This window comes from Sminthopsis crassicaudata, chromosome 3, assembly GCF_048593235.1.
Source record: "Sminthopsis crassicaudata isolate SCR6 chromosome 3, ASM4859323v1, whole genome shotgun sequence".
NCBI classification, from domain to species: domain Eukaryota; kingdom Metazoa; phylum Chordata; class Mammalia; order Dasyuromorphia; family Dasyuridae; genus Sminthopsis; species Sminthopsis crassicaudata.
In genome coordinates, this window is record NC_133619.1 from 401118839 (window position 1) to 401140721 (window position 21883).

General features: G+C 32.8%; 1 protein-coding gene across 5 annotated transcripts in view; it reads left to right on the forward strand.

The window, feature by feature from the left end:
- Window positions 1-19351, forward strand: part of JHY (junctional cadherin complex regulator) — a 112930-nt gene extending 93579 nt beyond the window's left edge. For all 5 annotated transcript variants that reach the window (XM_074302703.1, XM_074302701.1, XM_074302700.1 and 2 more), the window contains 3 exons: window positions 5160-5240; window positions 14768-14896; window positions 18890-19351. In XM_074302703.1, the coding sequence (XP_074158804.1) occupies window positions 5160-5240; window positions 14768-14896; window positions 18890-19096 (417 nt within the window). In that variant the 3' untranslated portion in view covers window positions 19097-19351. The remainder of the gene's footprint in view (window positions 1-5159; window positions 5241-14767; window positions 14897-18889) is intronic.
- Window positions 19352-21883: the final 2532 nt, after the last annotated feature.

Here is a 21883-nt window from a genome sequence, read left to right on the forward strand (position 1 = left end):
GATACAAACAGAAAAAGAGACTAATAAGTAAAAATGAAAGAGAATGGGGTAAAAAAAATGAGAAGAAATCTGGGATGAAAGAGTTAATGGGAACAAAAGCATCTTTTTTAAAAAATTAAAGTGAAAAATATAATGCTGTGTTTACAGTAGGAGAGCTGAGGAATTATAACTTGAAAAATATAAAAGGAAGAAAATATAAATTGAAATCTTATAACTTTAAGTGTGAATGAATTAAAATCCAGTAGATCAAAAAAGTGACAAATTGAATAAGAAAACAAAACTCTACAATCTGTTGCATAACATGAAACACATTTTAAAAACAAAGGCATCGAAAAAACAAAACTGAAGGAATGGGGAAAAAACAATTTAATATGCATCAAGTAGTCCCATAAAACAGCAGAAGTTGCTAGCAAAGCAAAAACAAACAATCAAGAAGTAAAAAGAGATTAAAAAGAAATTATATTATGCTGAAAGGAATCATAGACAACAAACCAATATAATTAATAAACTTGTACATTCCAAATTCATAGAGAAAGCATTATCTGAACCTCAGAAAGACATAGACAAAAATACAACAGTGACAGGAGAATTTAACATCCCTCTACTAGATTCTAATAAGTCTAACAAAAAGATAATCTAATGATAAAATATGGAACTGAACACATTGAAGGTGAAACTAGACTTTAAAAACTTATGACATCTTCTAAATGGAATAGCAAAACAACATAAGTATTTTTCTGTACCACATAGTGTTTTTACAAAAATTGGTACAGAGATACTGCAAACAAATGTAAAAAAGAAAGAGCTTATACAACCTTTACAAAGCCAAAATTGGTTAAGAAACTACTAAGATTTGGACCTAAATGAAGAGTGGACAATGAAATCTTAAATGATGAGTGGGTCAAATTATAGAAACAATTACCGTGTAAAAGAAAATTATAACGATGAAACAAAATACCAAAAAGATAAAGTAATCCTCAACAGAAAAATCATATCCTTACTATCATACATTAATAGCACAAAAAAGATTAATGAACTGAATATGCGTTTTTAAAGTTAGACCATCAAATAAACCTAAAATAAGCATAAAAGAGAATTTTTAAATTAGAAATTAAAAGTTAAATTTAGAAGGAGAATGCCCAAATTGGGAGCAGAAAAACTCTACTGAAATGATACATAAGACTAAAAGATGGCTCTTTGAAAAGACTAGCAAAATTGATAAATTCTAAACTAATCTGATTAAAAAGAAGAATATATCAGTAAGATGACAAATAAGGTGAAATCACAGTACAAGAAAAAATAAAAAGAATAAGAACATTGTGTAGAGTTATATGTTAACAAAACCTTGAACACAAAAGAAATAGAGGAATAACTCACAAAAGACCCACACTATCAGAAGACTAGATAGAGATCTTAAATAATCCCTATCTCAGAAAAGGAAATTGATTTAGTTGTAAAGAAAAAATTTCTGGTCTTTATAGATTATATAGGATTATAGATTATATAGGATTATAGATTCTAAGGAGAATTCTTTCAGACTTTTAAAGAACAGTTAATACCCATATTTTACAAATTGTTCTCAAAAATTGAGAAAGATTTCACAATCTTTTTATGAAACAAATATAGTTCTAATGCTTAACCCAGGGAGAAAGAAAAAAATAGACCAATATAATTAATGACCATTAACTCAAAAATTTTAAACAAAATCCTATTCAATGAATAATAATTTATCCAAAGACTGAGTCATTATGTCAGGATTGCAAATATAGTTCAGTATTAAGGGAAAAGTTAACAAAATTGATCATATTAAAAATTAAAACATCTAGAACCACATGCTTATCTCAATAGATTCGTAAAAAAAAACAAACAAACAAAAAAAAAAAAACCCTTTGACACTGGACAGCATTTTTATGCTAAAAACAAAATAACCCTACAAAGTGTAAGTCTAGAGGGACTTTTTTTAATATCATAAAAAAACAATTTCTCAAAAATAAGTCATATACAGTGAGGGATACACTGGAACATTTTCCACTAAATATGAAAATAAAGAAAGGATACCCATTTTCTCCATTATTATTTGATATGGTTCTGGAAATGCTACCAATTAGATAAGATAAATGGATTAAAAGAATAAAAATTAAAAATAAAACTACCCATTTGCTGACGATAAAATAATTTACTTGGAAAATCCTAGAGAATCAGCAGATATTTAGTAAGATAATTAAGAACATCAGTATAGTTTCAGGTCACAAAATAAATCCTCAAAAATCAACAACATTCCCAATAACTACAACGTGCATAAAATATCTGGGGATCAATTTTCCAAAGCACACAAAAGACTTGTACAGATTCAATTACAAAGTGTTCCTTAAAGAAATAAAGAACAACTTAAATAACTCAAGCATTATTTAGTGCTTGTGGATATGCCATACCAATTTAATAAAAGAACAACGGATGGTGAATAATACTACCAAAATTAATGTGTACATTTAATGCTAAACTAATCAGAATACCAATGCAATACTTTATAGAATTTGAAAAATAATAACAGAATCCATTTGGGAAAACAAAAGATCTAGAATATCAAAGAAAATGATGAAAAGTTGTAAAGTTCTTGAATTGTGAGGGTCTGGTTGTCTGCTCAATTATAATCCTTCTCTGGGAGGAGATCTGTAAAATATTTTTCTCTGTGCACAGGTTTCTTGGAAGCTCTGAATCTCCTCCAGCTCTTGTTCTCCCCCAGATCAGACTGGTCTCCTTTCAGCCTGCCAGGCATCACAACTCTATCCCAGAGTAGATTCTCTCAGACGCAATGCAGCTCTTCTTTTATCCTCCCAGAGAATAGGCATGTGAGAACTCAATGGGGCATGGGGAAATACTTCCACCAATGAACTTGCTCCTCTTAGAAGGTAAAATCCCTTTAAAGGGCCCAACCAAAGGTCTGAGCCAGAGAACTGTCAAGTCAACCTAAGTTCTCACCTTGTAATTGTCTAGACAACCTGAGTTCTCACCTTGTCACTGTCCAGACAACCTGAGTTCTTACCTTGTCACTGTCCAGACAACCTGAGTTCTCACCTTGTAATCCTAACATCTCCCCCTTTCTTTTGATTTAGAACATAGAATGGTCATGATCTTGAAACATAAATCCATCAATATGGGAGGCATTATACATAATTACATGGATGACATAAACACATAGTAACATAATACATACTAGAAGTATGTAACAAACATGATTAAATAATCATAAATTGAGAATTTATAAATGTCCATAAGTCCATTGTCCATTAATCTCATCTTGTGTTAGGAAATCCAATGATTCCTGCTGGTTTTAAAGTTCTTTAACAGCCTTCTTATTAGCCATGCTCTTTCACTGTCAGATGTTTCTTAGATTTTCTCCTTTGTTTTGAGGTTTTTCTCTTTTTCTGTCGCTCTCTGATGGACAAGGTGGATACAACTCGTTGGCACCCATCTGAGTCCTTCTCCATCTGAAGAAATACAAGCAAACCCTCTCCCCTAAGCAGTTAACTTATCTGGTCCCTTCCATTCACCACTTTCTGGGTCTCTCCACATCACCTGGCAATTATCTAAGGACAGTGGAGCTGCTCACACTGGACACTGCCCTTCTGGTGGGTTATAAAACCTGTCTGCCGGAGCCAGTGCATCTATGTCAAAAATTAGAAAATTAATGGTATAGAAAACTAAATTTAGAAGTTCTCCAGGGTTACCTGTGGCTCCCCCTTTTTTTTTTTTTTTGGAGGAGTGTCTTAATGTCTCTGTTTCTTCTCTCTACTATTGCCTGAACCTTGCGGATTAAAAGGTATTCCAGTAAATAAATCACTAAAAAAGGTTTGAAAAGTGATTCTGAAAAAAAAAGTAAATCTTCAAACCACATGCACATGAAAATAAAAGTTGTTTTCAAAAATGTACAAATTTTATTCTTTAATAACGTTAACAGATGGACATGAATCCACCAAAAGCATTTATTTAGTATTTTCTTAGAATTAATATTCCACTAATTGTCAATAAAGTTTATATAAAGGATATAATCTTTTACTCTTAATTATAAATCAATATAGATGTGAACTAAATTATCTTTTAAATCTCTTTGCACTGTCTTTGATGTATTATCTAATACTGTATAGAAATGAGGGTATCCTAAAGGCAAAAAGGTTATATCACAAAGGCTTCTACTACTAGTGGCAAGTAGGGGCTCAAATTATAATGGTAAAATTAGAAGTTGTGTTAATTCTCTAACATTCCACTAAGTTCAGAAAAACAATGGTATTTTGTTTTGTTTTGTTTTATTTCTTATGATGGTTGCAAAATACCAATAATCCAATAACAACCAGAAACTTTATTGTATTAGTGCACATTCTTAAAATGAAATAGCTGAAAAGTTATACTATGAAATGTATTCTCTATGCCCTATAAATGATCTAAAAAAAATCACTAAGCAAAAATAATTCCTAAGTTGTCCTAAGCCATAACATTGCTTGCTTGCTTGCTTTTGAATAGAATGAATTATTAGCAAGGTTTTTTTTTTCTTTTTAATCATTTTCCCTGTCCCATTGAAAAATTGCTATAATTACAGCTCCCTTTGCTGCTTTTCTGAATTTTTTTCATAACATTGTTAATGAACAGTATTATGGAAAAGTAAAACAAAAGTATATATTATCATTTAAATCAAATATTTATGTATTTCAGTTGTTATTTCCAAGAAATATATTTAGTATAGTTACTACCAAATTGGACCTTGCTGTAAATAACTCAGTTTTGTGAAGTTATATTTATATCATGTTTTCAAGTATATGGTATACTTTCCTTTCAACCTTATGAGGTTATAGTAGTAATAACATAATTTAAAATTTTCTTTATTGATAATAATAACACCTACTGAAGTGTCACAGTTTTAGAAGCAATTCATTTCAGAAATTCAAATCATCATTTTAGAAGTAGAAAAACTAAGATAGCTCATAGATCACAAATAACTTAATATCCAGTTTGAGAATCCAGAAATGGCTAAGATACTCATTATTAAAGTTTATTTTCATTCTTCATTTTCATAATTTTCTTTTTCAAGCATATAGGGGACTGGGAGCTACATGTAAGCATTTGAAGGACACTCTTTAACTCTTTTTCTATTACTGTATTTTTAGAATTACAATCTGAAAGGTTACCAGAAAAAAGATGTGAAGCTTGGAGGCCTCGGACCTGACTTTGAGTCCATCAAAGACAAAGTGAGTACAATAGACAATGTTGACCCTCCCTTTATAAAATAGAGGTGTTGTTTTGTTCCTGTATCTTTAAGCCAAACATTATATATCCAAATGTATTAAAACCAGCTCCTAATCCTAATTCTTTGTTTTGAATTCCATTAGAAGGTGAGTTCCTTGGTGTATCTCCAGGAGTTACTATAGACTTGACACATAATAAGTGCTTAAACTGTGCGTACCCTTTGACCCAGCAGTGTTTCTACTGGGCTTGCATCAGAAAGAGATCTCAAAGGAGGGAAAGGGACCCACATGTGCAAAAATGTTTGTGGCAGCCCTTTTTGTAGTGGCTAGAAACTGGAAACTGAGTAAATGCCCATCAACTGGAGAATGGCTGAATAAATTGTGGCATATGAATATTATGGAATATTATTGTTCAGCAAGAAACGACCAACAAGATGATTTTAGAGAGATCTGGAGATATTTACATGAACTGATGCTGAGTGAAATAAGCAGAACCAGGAGATCATCATACACGACAACAACAAGATTGTACATTGATCAATTCTGATAGAAGTGGCTCTTTTCAACCATGTGGTAATTCAAGGCAATTCCAAAAGATTTGGGATGAAAAGTGCCACATACATTCAGAAGAGAACTGTGGAGACTGAATATGGATCAAAGCATAGTATTTTCACCTTTTGTTGTTGTTATTGTTGTTTGCTTCGTAATTTTAAAACATATAAATTCTTTTCCCTTTCTCCTAGTCACCTTAGGAAATAGACTCAGTTATGGCACTGCTGGGTCAAAGGGTTTACCAGTTTTATAACTCTCTTTGGGCATAATTCCAGTTTGCTCTCCAAAATGGTTGGATCAGTTCACAGTTCTACCAACAGTAAATTAGTGTCTCAATTTTCCCATATCTCCTCCAATAGTTGTCATTTTCCCCTTCTATCAATTTAGTCTCTTTGGCAGGTATAAGATGATACCTTAAAGTTGTTTAATTTTCATTTCTCTCTCACCAGTTAAAAATTAGAGTATTTTTTCATATAACTATATATAGTTTTTATTTTTTTTTTCATTAAAAACTGCCTTTGGCCCTTTATCAATTGGGGAGTAATTCATATTCTTATAAATTTATGAGTGTTCTTTGTGTATTTGAGGCATGAGACTTTTATTTGAGAAACTATAAAATTTTTCTCCAATTTGATACTTCCCTTCTAATCTTGGCTTCACTGATTTTACTTTCCAGAACCTTTGTAATTTAATGTAATTAAAATTATCCAGTTTGTACCTCACAATGCTTTTTATGTTAGCTATCACTCTAAATGAGAGGAGAACTTGGAATATGATATTACAGAGGACTCAATAAGACTGAGCATAATCCTAGGGGGCAGAAATGGACCTTTAATGAAATAGTTTGCAGTCATTTTTGATTAAAAAGAGTAAAGTGAAGGAGAAAACTTTAAATTGGCAAACGGGGAGTTGCAAGTTGGTCCAGTCATTCTGGAGAACAATTTAGAATATACTCATAGAGTTATAAAACTATTCATCCCCTGATCCAGCAATACCACTACTGAATCTGTATCCCAAAGAGATCAAAGAATAGAGAAAAAGACCTATGTGTGTAATATTTGTAGTGGCAAAGTATTGAAAAAAGAAGGGATGTCCATCAGTTAGGAAATAGCTGAACAAGTTGTGGTACATAATTGTGATGGAATAATATCATAATAGGAATAATAGTTTTTCTGAAACTGATACTGAGAAAAACCTGGGAATACTTATATGAACTAATTCAAAGTGAAATAATCATGCTGCATGCATTAACAACTATAACAGTGATCACTTGTGACAGACTTTATCTATACTTGTGAAAGACTTTCTATCCCTGCAAGACAAAATGACCTAAGACAATTCAAAAAGCCCATGATGAAAATACACACCTCTAGATAGAGCTGATGAACTCTCACTGCAGATTGAAACATATTTTTTACATTGTTTCTTTTTATTGTTGTTGTCATTTTGCAACATGGCTAAATAATGGAAATATGTTATATATGCCTTGATGGTGGAAGAGGGGTAACCGAAGAAAGAGAATTTGGAACTCAGTTTTTTAAAATGAATGTTAAAGATAAATAAATAATTTTTAAAATGCAAATGAGTCAAAAAAAAAAAAAAGACATCAAAAGGAAAACGCGTTCCAGCAATTGAAAAGTACTATACACAATAAAGATCTAGAGTCTTTAGAAGAGAAGAAACATATCTTCAATAGTGTCAAGAGCAATAGAGCTATATATGATACATCTATAAATGATCCCAGAGGATATGGGAATTATATTATTAAATATTGAGAATCTCAAGGGGGAAAAAAGGTAAGAAAGGGGAATAATAAAGGGTTATGTATTTAATATATAAAATCAGCAAGAATATTATACAAACATGAGAAAAATAATAGGAATAATGGACATTACTTAAACCTCACTTTCATCCATGGCCAGACAAAGAAAATAGAGCACACACACACACAACACACACACACACACACACACACACACACACACACACACAAGAGCACACAAGCACAGGGTGCGAAGTATTATAGAAAAACAATTGACCCTACAAGGAAACAGGAACGAACTGGGAAACAGGAGAGTAGGAAAAACTAGAGACAGTAGGTCCAGCATGGGATTAGTCATAAGTAAAACAAACCTCAGATTCATAAAGTATATTGTGAATGAGGTTTTAAAATTTAAAAAGGACATTTTAAAAGAGCAAGAATTTGTGGTAATAGTCTGTGCAATGGGAGAAAAAGAGAGCAGAGGGATTGAAGAAGATTGATTCAACTATAGATAATTAGTCCTAAGAATATTCTTCAAGAAATTCCATTTAAGAATGGATGCCCATCAATTGGAGAATGGTTGGGTAAATTATGGTATCTGAATGTTATGGAATATTATTGTTCTGTATGAAATGACCAGAAGGATGAATACAGAGAGGCTTGGAGAGACTTACATGAACTGATGCTGAGTGAAATGAGCAGAACCAGGAGATCATTATACACTTCAACAATGATACTGTATGAGGATGTATTCTGATGGAAGTGGATATCTTCAACAAAGAGAAGAGCTAATTTAGTTCCAGTTGATCAATAATGGACAGAATCAGCTACACCCAGAGAAGGAACACTGGAAATTGAGTATAAACTGTTTGTACTATTGTCTTTCTTCCCAGGTTACTTTTCTCTTCTGAATCCAATTCTTACTGTGCAACAAGAAATTCGGTTTTGCATACATATATGTTATCTAGGATATACTATGACACATTTAACATGTATGGGATTGCCTGTCATCTAGGAGAGGGGGTAGAGGGAAGGAGGGGAAACTTGGAACAGAAGTGAGTACAAGGGATAATGTCATAAAAAAAATTACCCATGCATATGTACTGTCAAAAAAATTTATAATTATAAAATTAATAAAAATTTAAAAAAGAAATTCCATTTAAAATAACGTTATATTATAAACAGTATAAAACACTTGCAAGTCTGTCTACTAAGATAAACCCAGGAACTTTATGAACAGAATTATAAAGCACTTTTCACACAAAATCAGATTGAAATAAGTGAAAAAATATTCATTGCTCATGGATACATCAAGCTAATATAATAAAAATGACAATTTTACCTAAATTAATTTACCTATTCAGTGCCATGCCAAACTACCAAAAAATTATTTTATAGAGAAAAAAATAAAATTCATCTGGAAGAACAAAAAGTCAAGAATATCAAGTAAATCAATAGGAAAAAAATGTGAAGGAAAGGAATAGCCATACCAGATCTTTAAGATTGTTTTGAATCATTGTATTGCTGAAAACAGCTAAGTCATTTACAGTAGATAATCCTACAATATTGCTATTGCTGAGTATGTTCTGTTTCTGTTTCTGTTCACTTCATTTGATCAGTTTACGTATTTCCAGGTTTTTCTGAAATCATTGTACTTGTCATTTCTTATAGCACAATAATATTCCATTATAGCCATATACTTGTTTATTTAGGATAAAATGGAGTTAATCCTAAAAAGAAGTTGTTCTTTGTTCTCAAAGAGAACTATGAGATCAGAGAGGTGATGCTATAACTTACAAGTGAATTGGATTTCAGTGAAGGAGAGAAGTCACTAGCCTCATTTTCTCCCCCAGAACCATCTGAATCTAGTGGAAATACAGATCAGGATGACTGGAGATAGCCCTAAATGCCTCCTAAGGCCTACAGTTTCATAATAGATCCAGTTATGCCTGACTTTACTCCCCACCCATCTCTTCTCATCAATGACTTCTGCCTCCCAGGCCAGAATCATGTTCCAAGGACTTAACCATATACCTTTACAATTTCTGAACTACAGTTATTCCTTCTACACCATGACTTTCCCCACTCAGTTTCAATATATCACAAGTTGACATAAGAAATTAAATTGAGAATTTGGAGGGAGTTTTAAGGAAGCCTCAGCTGACACAGAAAAAGTTTAAAAACCCAGAAATGTATAAATTCTATGTACGTATATAAAACAATCTATAATATTAACATTTTTAAAATTTCATGTTTTCTACTCCCTATCCAACTGTGAATTCTTTTGGAGGAAAGAGTAGTGGGTAGATTTTTTTGTTGTTGTTCATTTGTATTTCCAGGGCTTAGCACAGTACTTTGTAGGTATGTTGATAAGCATTTGTTGACTGATTCACCTCGGGAGACTACTGAATATTTTAAACATTCTTAGTTATCGTTAAAGGGAGTTTTCTTTCTCTTATTTGCTGGATTTCGTTAGTAATACATAAAAAGGCTAAAGATTTGTGTGGATTTTATACCCTGCTATTTTGATGAAGCTACTGTTTCAATTAATTTTTTAAACAGAAAAGTTAGAAAATATAGGTCCCTGTCAATTACTGGATAGGAACAGAAAGGAGTATATAGGTATGTATACATATCCATGACACCTTTATAAAAATTGACTTGTATGAGGAGTAGGGAAGGGGGAAAAAGGGAAAGAAAGGTTAAGAGAAATTACCTCAAATAATCACACTATACAAGTAGACATATGTACAAACAAGGAGGAGGTGGTGTAAACACTCTGAGCCTCATCTAAACCATTCAAGAGAAAGAATACATGCATATAGTTGAATACAAAAATACATTTAACTCAACAGGGAAATAGGAGGGAAAGAGAATGAAGGAGAGGAAGGAAATTGAAGAATAGATTAAAGGAGGGATTAATCCTAAACTAAAGAAATTCTAAAGATATACAAAAATATAGCTCTTCTTGAGGTGACAAAAAATGGAAATCCAAGGGGGTGCCCATAAATGAGTGAGTGGATAAATTATGAAATATAAGTGTGATAGAATACTATTGTGCTAAACTCTTATCTGTATAATGTCCAACCATAATTCCAAAGGACTACAGATGAAACATGCTATTCACCTTCTTATAGAGAAGTGAAGTATCTAGAGTGCAGAGGATAGATATTTTTAAGGACATGGGCAATGTGGGCATTTGTTTTGATTGACTATACATGTCCCTAATAATGGTGAGTGGTGGGTGTTGGTAAGGGGAAGAGGTAGATTTTTTAAAATTAATTAAAATGGAATAAAATACATGCATGTATGTATATGTATGTACGTACAAATATACCTATATATGTATATTAAAAATTTGGGAACTCTTTATCAATACAGTAACTAATCACTATTCCTGAGGACTCAATAATGAAATGTTTTGTTCACCTACTGACAAAGAGGTGAACTCATAGAGTACAGATTGGAGTAGGGGTGTGTGGATATGTGTGTGTATGAATAAATAAATATATGTATATGAATATCATAGCCAATAAGAAATTGACTTGATTATGGCTTGACTATGAATGCTTATAACAGGGATTTTGTTTTTCTTGCTTTCTCAAGTTGAGGGACGGGGAAGTGAGAAAGGGACAAGACTGATTTTGTTTGAAAAAAAATTTTTAATTTATGGAGTCAAGAGATAAGAGTGTCTTGTTTGAGAAATCACAGTGAGATCCATATCCCTGGATTTAGAGTACTGTGGGTAAGTCGGAGTAGGTACAAGAAGACTAAACAGGGGGCAGATACTTCAGTGCCATCCAAATAAACTACCAGTGGACTTCATTATAGAGTCAGGAAAATTATAAAATTCATCAGGATGATTACCCTCAAGGGAGGTAATGAAGAGGAGTGGATTGGAACAGGGCCCACCAGTATCAGTTTTCAAACTACATTGAAGTAGGCATCAAAACTCTTTGGTACTGGTTAAAGACTAGAGAAGATAGGGGCAGCTAGGTGGCGCAGTGGATCGAGCACCAGCCCTGAATTCAGGAGGACCTGAGTTCAAATCTGGTCTCAGATACTTAACACTTCCTAGCTGTGTGACCCTGGGCAAGTCACTTTACCCCAGCCTCAGGTGGGGGGGGGGGGAAGACTAGAGAAGACAATCAGAAGAACAAATGAGGTACATGCTATGTGGAAGCAAGCACACATAGTAATATAGTATTGATAAAGACACTAACTCCTGGGGCAAGTTCTCACTATTTAACAAAATTTTCTGAGAAAACTGCAAAGTGTTAAGAGAAAAATTAGGTTTAGCTCAATATCTTATATACCATATATCAAGATAAGTTCCAAATGGATATATGACAAATATAAAAGGTCATATCATAAATTAGAGGAGCAAGAAAGATGAACGAAAATTCATGACCAAAGAAGAGACTGATCATAAGGAGGAAAATAACTAATTTTAATTTGTCTAAAGTAGAAATATTTTGCACAAACAAAATTAATGTCATTCAAGTCATCAGTATAGAAATAGTTAACTAGGAAAAGAATCTTAGTAGAGACCTTTGGTAAAGATCTCTTATCTAAGATATATAAGGATCTGATTTAAATATAGAACAAGAGCTATTCTGAAATACTATATAATGGTCAAAAGATTCTAACAGGCAGTGCTTAAAGAAAGATATCCAAGTTACTAATAAATATGTTTTTAAATGATCAGAATCACTAAGATTTAGAGAAACTCAAATGAAAATTCTCAAGTTCTATCAGGTATATCAAACTGACAAAAAGAAAATCTTAGAGAAGCTGAGTGAGGAGAAACAGGCATATGCCACATTATTAGTATTTCCATGAATTGATCTAGCCATTCTGAAGAGTGATTTGGAACTATACCCAAAAAGTTACCAAACTATCATTGAGCCAGCAAAACTATTAATGGATGTATACCACTAAGAAAATCAAAGATGAAAAGGACTCATATGTATAAAATATTTGCAGGAGCTCTTTTTATAATAGGAAAATAGGGTATTTATGGGGTATCCATTAATTGGTTAACTGCCAAACAAATAGCATGTTAGTGAAATGGAATATTATTGTACTATAAAAAATGATAAAAAGAAGTTTTAGACCAACCTGGGAAGACTTGTATGAATTGATACAGAATGAAGTGAGCAGAATCAAGAAAAAAAAAAAAAACCAGTTAAAATAACATTATAAAGAAAAACAATCAAAAATGACTTAAGAATTCTGATCACTCAGGTATGAAAAAACTTTGCTACTCTTTCAAAGAACTCATGATGAAAAACTTCTCTCCATCTTTAGATAGAGAACAGATGAACTCTGAGTGCAAAATAAAATATGATTTTTTGTCATTTTTATTGTGCGTAATATGCTAATCTGGAAATATGTTTTGCATGATTTCACATTTATAATATATTGCTTGCCATTTTAATAGATAAGGGAGGGACTGAAAAATTTGTAATTCAAATTTTTTAATATTAAATTTTATTTATTTAAAATTAAATGTAATATTTTTAAAATTTTAATATCTTTAAAGAATTCTGATAGGTGACCAACCACAATCCATAGGACCAATGACGAAATATACTACCTATTCAGTGAGATAAGGATGAACAAATATTTCTGGACATGCCCAAAGTGGGAATTTGTTTTGCTAGACTATGTTTATTTCAAACTTCAATGTTTGGAGGGGAGAAAGTTTGAAGGGAGAGAGACTAGCAATGAGGGGGAAAAGAAAGACATTCAGGGTCTTTGAAGGATTTTTAAAACGTTTTATTATATATAAAATATTACATTTGTACCCTTGAACCTAACATTTCCTTTGAAACTACTAATACATATTATTTGCTTAGCAAACTAATTTTATAGGCAATGAAAATATTAATTTCTACTCATTAAGGGCTAACTAAAGAACCAAAAAGTATAACCATCACCATTCTTAATGTTAGAAAAAAATTAATTATGAGATTTACACTAGAAAAATAATCACTCCCTTCCAAGTTAACATACTTTTAGACAAAATAAAATTGTTGTCCTTTGTTTTTGAAGATGACCAAAATGACATCACTGTGTTAGAATGTAGTTAACAGTGTGTCCACCTGTGGCTGATCAGACCAATTTGAGCACAGAATGCTTTACCACAATTGAATACAAATAGTCCATATGAGCATTTGTTCTGGCTTCTCTAATTTTGCATATTTCACATTTCCTTTGAACTAATTCAATTCTGCTTTGTTCATAGAGCACAGCACCTTCTCTGAGGAGGGCATGCCATGTGGCCCTGTGCCAGGTCATACAATCAATTATGAAAGTTCTTAAGAGTACCTTTATATCACTTTTTTCTTATCACCTTGTGAGTGCTTGCCCTGTGTAAGTGCTCCATAAAATAGAGGGTTTTTTTGCAAGTGTACATTTGGCATTTGAACAATGTGGCCAACCCAATGGAGTATGCTTTCTGCAGTATAGCATTTCAAAATTCTTGGCAGTTGAGTTAGAGAAAAAAACTTCAGTGTCTGGTATCTTTTATTGCTAGGTGATCTTCAGAATCTTCCTAAGATTTTACTAAATGAAAGTGATTCAGTTTCTTGGCATGTTGCTGGTAAAGAACAGAAGGGAGGTTAATAGAAAATATAGTAAAGTAAGATGGCTTTAAGTACAACATGTTCAATTTATTGTATACTTGCAGACAGAAGCAAGCTATATGTGGTACAGATATGTGACGGCATGTTCAAGCCTCTCTGTGATGCTTTGTATGTAGAAATGCTCATCTTATTTAGTGTTTAAATTCAAAATTTAAAAAAACTTTCTAAGAGTGGCTACAGATAAGATATTTACCTGTAAACCATTTCCAACTCAGTAAAATATTTCTTATTTCTTTATTCTTTCATCTATTAGAAACACAGAATAGGAAGAGCATATTTGTTTAAAGTTAGAAGTAAAATTGAAAATAAATAAGATGAATGCAACAGAGAAGTAGCTCTATATGAATTATGCACTAATGCATATGCTATTGCAGAACAGATACTGCTAAGCAGAAAAAATGCTTGTGAAGGAAAAATTAATTTAACTATTTCATTACTGTCACACTTTTTTCTCTACATTTAATCATCTATGGAGGCTTGCAATTGCTATAAATTTAGAACAGAGAGGTCTGGTATTGAACGGTGTTGAAGACCAGAATCTCACTACAATCTATTTCTTTGAACAGATCACAAAATTAAAGCAACAGAAGGAATATGCAAAACAAGTTAAGGAATACAACATGAAAGCTCTATCCTCTGCATCAAAACCACAAACAGCAAAACCGGAGATTAAACCTTCCATTTCTCGGCAGAAGGTAAGATGAGTTCTCATACTACGATCTCAGTTCCAATAAGGATTTAATCATAAGCCAACTTTTTACCCCTTTCTCCCTTTTGAAGGCTAAAATATATTAGTGGGTTTTTTCTTACCACGGGAATACTTTGTCTAAAATAATTGTGTAATGTTATTAAATAATATTTAACACTCAGCATATATATGGTGCTATCTTATTCCAGCCACTTAGTTCTTTGTTCATTAGGCTTAATTCTCTACATGCATTTTTTTTCCTATGTAGGATTCCCTCCCCGCAGCCTAGAACATGTAACAAATAAAACAAGGAAGTATCTGTATGAAAGTTTCTTCATCTATAAAAAGATGGATTGGACTCTGTGATCGTTCAGGGCCTTTCTACCTCTAGATCAATTGATTAGCACTTTCATCATCTTTTGATGCCACCATGTATTACCTAAGAAATTAATCATTTCTTATTTCTCATCCATATGTTAGAAAGAATTCCTTTTTTATTTCTTCCTAACTCAACCCCCGGATTAGGTTAATTTTAGGGGCATGTATATAGGTACCTGTCCAAGAAAAGAAAAAAAGATTTTGTAAAACCAAAATGATGTTCTCAGAAGTCATCCAGTCACAAGTTGTGAAGTTAGTGAAACAGGCATTACAAAGTCAAGGCTTTGGAGCACAGCCCTCTCACTGAAAGACATCCAGTTTTGACAGCAAAGTTAGACATTTTGAATGAGGAATAAATTATACTCTGGTGATTTTAGAAATTTGTACTTCATGTTCCTTTTCAAGGCTGTCAATTAAATTAAGTCTTCTATCTTAAGTCCCTTATCTACTTGAGTTTCAATGGTTTGACTTTTTATTTTTATAAAAATTTATTGTTTATTCGTAAATAGATTCAACACGGCAGATTATCCCACAGAGAATTCCCACAGAAGGCACTTCCTTTAAGACTCTCCTCTTAAAACTCTTACAATCTGACTTCTGTTCTTATCGTTCCACTAAAACAGCCCTCCCCAAAGTTGTTAATGATCTCCTGAGTTACAGATTCAATGGCCTTTTTCTCAGTCCATTCTCTGACTTTTCTGTGGTTTTTGACACTTGGTTATCACGGTCTCCTCTTTGATATTCTCTCTTCTTCTAGGTTTTTCAATACACCTTTCTCCTCTGGTTTTTCTTCATTATAATCTGACCACCCCTTCTCTGTTGTCTCCTTTGCTGGATCCTCCTCCAAATCACACCATCTGACTATAGAGCATCCTTCTGGGATCTGTCCTGAGTCGTCTTCCCTTCTCCCTTTGTGCTTCTTCACTTTGTAATCTCAATAGCTCCCATGGATTTATCTATGCTGATTCTCAAATCTACCTTTTCTTCTTAAATCTCTCCTTTGACCTCCAAATTCCCATCTGTGTTTCAAACATCTCAAACTTGTTGTCCACTAGATATCTGAAATTCATTAAGTCTACAACATAACTTAATCTTTCTCACTGACTACTTCCCGCCTCCACCTTCCCTGTTAGTGTAGATCGCATAACCATCATCAGTCCCTCAAATTTTCAACCTAATAGTTAGTCCTCAGTAACTCTTGCCACCATCCCCATTTAAATTGTTGCCAAATCCTGTCAATTTCACCTGTGCAGCATCTCCTAGATATGCCCTTTCTCTTCTCTGACAGAGCCCTGACCTTGATGCAAGTCCTTGTTATTATTGCAGTAGCCTTCTGCTAGGTCTCAAGCCTTTCCCCACTCCAGTTCATCCTCCATTCAGCCACCAAAATGATTTTCCTAAAGCACATATCTGATCATGTCAGCCCCTACTCAATAAACTCCAGGGTTTCCTTCAGAGAGAAGATAAAATGTTTTACCCCCTCATACCTTTCTTATATCTTAATTCCCCAAAAACATGTCCTTTAATCCAGTGATATTGTCTAATTGGTATTCCATGAATAAGACACTCCATCTTTTGGCTCCAGGTATTTTTCACTGACTCCTGCCTGAAACACTCTCTCCTCCAGTTTAACTATTGACCTCTCTGAATTTCCTTAAGTCCTGATTAAAATCTCATCTTTTACAGGAAACCTTCCCCAAACCCTCTTAGTTCTGTTACTTCTTTGCTATTGATCTAATAAGTAACTTGCTTTGTGTATGTGTTCACATGTTGACTTCCCTACTAGATTTGTGACCTTGTTGAAGTCAGGGATTGTCTTTTGCTTCTTTTTGTCTTCCTAGTACTTAGCACAGTTTCTATCACATAGAAAATACATAATGAATGTTTGTTGATTGACTGATTTATTGGCTTGAGAAGAGCAGCACAATGGAATCATTGCATGTAGAGTTAAAAGACCTGGGTTAAAATTCACCTTTACCATTTAAATAGCTTTAGGGGGCAGTTAGGTGGATAGAGTACCAGCCCTGAATTCAGGAGGACCGGAGTTCAAAGGTGATCTCAGACACTTAACACTTCCTGGCTGTGTGACCCTGGGCAAGTCACTTAACCTCTACCTCAGAAAAATAAATAAATAAATAGCTTTGTGATCTCTCTGAATATTAGTTTCCTTATCTCTAAAATTGAAATCATACTCCATATTTACATAAATTATAAAGCTATTATAGAATCAAATAAAATAACATGGGGCAATGAGACTGAGTGTGGGATCTAGAATCAGGAAGACGGGAATTCAAATCTAACCTCAGACACTTATTAGTTGTGTGACCCTGGGCAAATCACTTAACCCTGTTTGTCTCAGTTTCCTCATCTCTAACTTAAGCTAAAGAAGGAAGTAGCAAAGCACTCTGCCAAGAAAACCCCAAATGTAGTCATGAGTACTCAAGCATGACTGAAATGATTTAATAACTAAAAAACCACTTTTCTTTATTCTATAACAGTATTGTGTAATAACACATATAATATGCACCATTAAAAATGTTTATATTCAATCATCTGGAGAACTCTCCAGTTAGAATTTTTTTATCATTTTGGATTGGTGACTGTTCTACAACTCTTAAATTAATGGCTGGAATCCTAAGAAGTTAAATGACTTGCCCAGGATTACCATTATATGTCAGAGATAGGATTTAATCCCATGTCATCCTAACCCTAAGGCTCATCTTTTTATTACCTTATCCTGATACCTTTTGATACTCTAAATAAAAAGGGGTTTATGAGTATTATAGACATAAATTTTAAAATCTAGAATTTTGTTAGAGAATTTTCCTTTTGCTGACCCAAAATAGATTTTTAGTGCTCATTTCAGCTACTGAAGATGTTTTTATTATTATTTAATTATGTATTTGGTATTGTTGAATATTAAAGCTGGATACTATGATGAGTTTTAACATTGTACTCAACAATTTTGTAAACATTGAAATATCTTTTTTGAATATTGACCTCAGAAATAAAAAATTAAATATAGTAGAATGAATGTTTCTCAGAAACACTTACATTTTTTAAAGAAACACCAAATAGAAAAGGAAGGTGATTTTCTTTATCTAAAAGCTTCTAAAATTCTGAAATTCTGGGAATAGCAATGTTTCTATAACTATGGCTATATTTTATATGACTTGCAATTGTGCATTCTGTTTTCAACTGAAATCAGTCCTTTTTGGATAAAAAGGTCTTGCTATTGTTGTAAAAGAAACTTGGTGTGAATGAGAATATCAGACTAATTTAGACATACACATCTCTGACATTTTGAGGAAGCTGAATTTTATTCTGAGGTCATTCCAAGAATAAAAGAAAACGTGATTCAATCTTGGTCTGTGCATTTTTCCTACACAGCACTGTATGGTGCTTAGTTTATTTTGTTTAAATTGTGTTGCATTATGTTGAATTATGTGCATTTTCAATTTGAGCTCTTATTTTACATGATTTTGAATGTGATAGAGGAAAAGCAGGTTACTATTTAAAAGTTCCTTTATAATACAAATAGGTATTTTCTAAAATTGACTTTATAGATGGCAGTCTAGTCTTATTTTCCCTTTCAAATAGATTTTAATCTTCATATTTTCAGGCTTTGGAATATGCTAGAAAAATTCCGAAACCTAAACCAGTTTTGCCATCGAATCTGAATGATCAAGAATTGAAGCAAAAGAGCAATCCATCTGATTCTGGAAAAGAAAGGAATTTACCTGAAATCTCATTACTAGAAGTGCTACAGAGCAGACACGAAAGAGAAAAACAGGCTGTAGCTGCTTTCAAAGTCCTTCACATCGTGTAGAAAATGTGTCCTTATGAAGACCTAGTAGGGGCAAATTTATGAAAAAAGGGAACTCCAATGCAATTCTTCCCTAGAGATAGTGACTGCCTTTTATTCTAATCAAGATACATCTATATATGTTTCTATAGGATTAAAAATATTGAGCCATATTACATGGCTCCAGAATCTGCTTTCCTTTGGATCAGAAATTATATTGAAATCATTTACTTTTCAAATCAGTAAGAATTTGAACATTAAAGCCTTTTAGTTTAATAATATTGGATATTTTGATTTTTTAATATGCTTCTTTTTGTTTTACAAAATTCTACCAATGATGTTATATGAAATTAATTTGCTCATACATTATCTCTTTCTTGTTAAGGAAAATATTTTTAAAGAATTTCATTTTTCCCACAATAAAATTTACATGGACTTTACAAGTAAATTTTACAAGTAAATTTTGAACCAATATTTTATAAAACTATGAAAATAATAAATGGAGTTTCATATCATGTGTGTGCTTATATGGAAAAATCCAGAAATGGGAGCACATTTAATTGTACCCATTCAAGATGAGCATATTTTAACTTTCTCTTCTAAGAAAGCATCAATTAGATTTAACTGAGTGGATCCAGAAGTACCCAATTGAATTCAGGCACATCTAGACAGATATTCTTGAAAAAATTCATTTCAATACCACATACATTTATTAAGCACTTACCAGATGCTAGGCACTAGGTAAGATACTAGGAAAACAACAATGAAATACAACACAATTCATGTCTTCGAGGAGCAAAGGAGAAAGCCTGATAAAAAGCTAGAAGAAAATATGAAGGGAAAATCCTTTTCAACTAGGTTTCATGAAAATGACACTTGAAGTTGAGTCTTCAAAAGAGAGAATTTCAAAAGTTGTTTAGGCATAGGAAATAATCTGTGTAAGCACCAACTTTAGAGAATACAGGTAAAATTAGGGAAACTTTGCCCGTGTAATTTGGCTAAGATATAAAAGACATGAAGAGGAAGGAGTATGAAGGAGAAAAAGTTAAAGTTAGATCGTAGAAGTGCTAGTTCAAGGAGTTTTTCTTTTAGCCTATAGACAGTAGAACTACTAATGCAGAGGTATGATTTGATTACACTAGATATCACTAATGCAGAGATGTGATTTGATTATACAGGATGTCCCAAAAGTCTTACTTGCTTTTTTGACCTTTAGAACTTAAAAACTATTGTATTGGAGCATGGATTGGACAGGAACCTGAGAATAGAGAAGGAAATAAGGATAGTGCAACATATCCTAGGGAAGAGGTTATATGGACCTCAAATAGGTGGTAGAAGTGTTCGTGGAGCAGAAGAGCCAGATGCACAAAATGTTTTAGATGTTGAATTGACAGGACCTTGAAATTGATTTGGATGAGGGAAAGAGTTGGAGAGAGAAAGGGGAAGAAAAGGGGAAAAAATGAAGTCTTCAAAGTTCTGTACCTGGATTACTGGATAGATAATAGAACATCAATAATAAAAATTAAAAAAATTTGGAGAAGAAACAGGTTTCAAGAAGACTCATTTTTATCTGCTTACATAAATTTTCTTAGGCCATCTGCACATTTAAAAATTCAAAATAATGTCAATTGTTACTCTTATGCCCCCACCATAACTTCCAAGGTAATTCTAGACAAATAATTGTACAGTTGCTAAATCATACTTGGGACATTTATTGATCATTTTGATCATTAGCTTTGCTAATTTACTTGTTCCGCCTAAAATATATCTGTAAAATTTCCCATTTCTTAAAATAAATCATTATTGGAGAATAGCATTGTTTTACTGATTTCCTTACTATACCCAATCCTACGTGGAAATCACATCAAGAAGAAAAAGATATAAAAAACTAGAAATTTATTCCAGGAATTTTTTTCATTACATAATTTAACAAAGGAGGGTGCCAAAAGTCAGGATTTGGAATCTTAGAAAATATCTTAAGACTCATTTAATATATATAATTGAAGGCTACAGATATTAAGTGACTTGTGCAATACCCTACAGCAGTTATTTGGAAGATCCCAGATCTTTATGAGTATTACTATTATTATAAGTCCAGCCAAGCGCCCTTGAAATGTTTGAGTCTCCAAAAAGTAAAGATGCTCCAAGGTACTAATGAAGACATTTGGAGGTAGGTGGTTGACAAAACTCACATTTAAGTAGTGCTTTAAAGTTTATAGAGCGGAGGTTGGGTAGGTGGGGCAGCTAGGTGGTGCAGTGGATAGAGCACCAGCCTTGAATTGAGGAGGGACCAGAGTTCAAATCTGATCTCAGACATTTAACACTTCCTAGCTGTGTGACCCTGGGCAAGTCACTTAATCCCAGCCTAAAAAAAAAAAAAAAAAAAAAAGTTTATAAAGCACTTTCTTTATATAACCCATTTCCCCTGTTCTGTCAGCTCATAAATACTGTTCATAAATACTGAATTCCATCTTGGAATCTTACCTTCCCTCCTCCATTAAGTAATAAACCTATTTAACTCATGCACTGGAAAATCTCAGACTATAGCTCACATATGTTTCATATTTAGATTTCTACCAATATATAGAAAAAGGGTCCCCAGACCTAAGGATACGCTGAGAATTAAAGGACACAGTGTAGATGTCAGCATTCAATGAAAATAATGCAAATTTCAGGCTTAGGACAACCTTTATTCCACCCACAGAATACAGAAAACAAACTTATAGACAACTAGACAAATGCAGAAAACAGATAAAATATTTTCAATGACCCATAAATAATTAATACAATTCTCTTTCCTCTTTGGTGAGC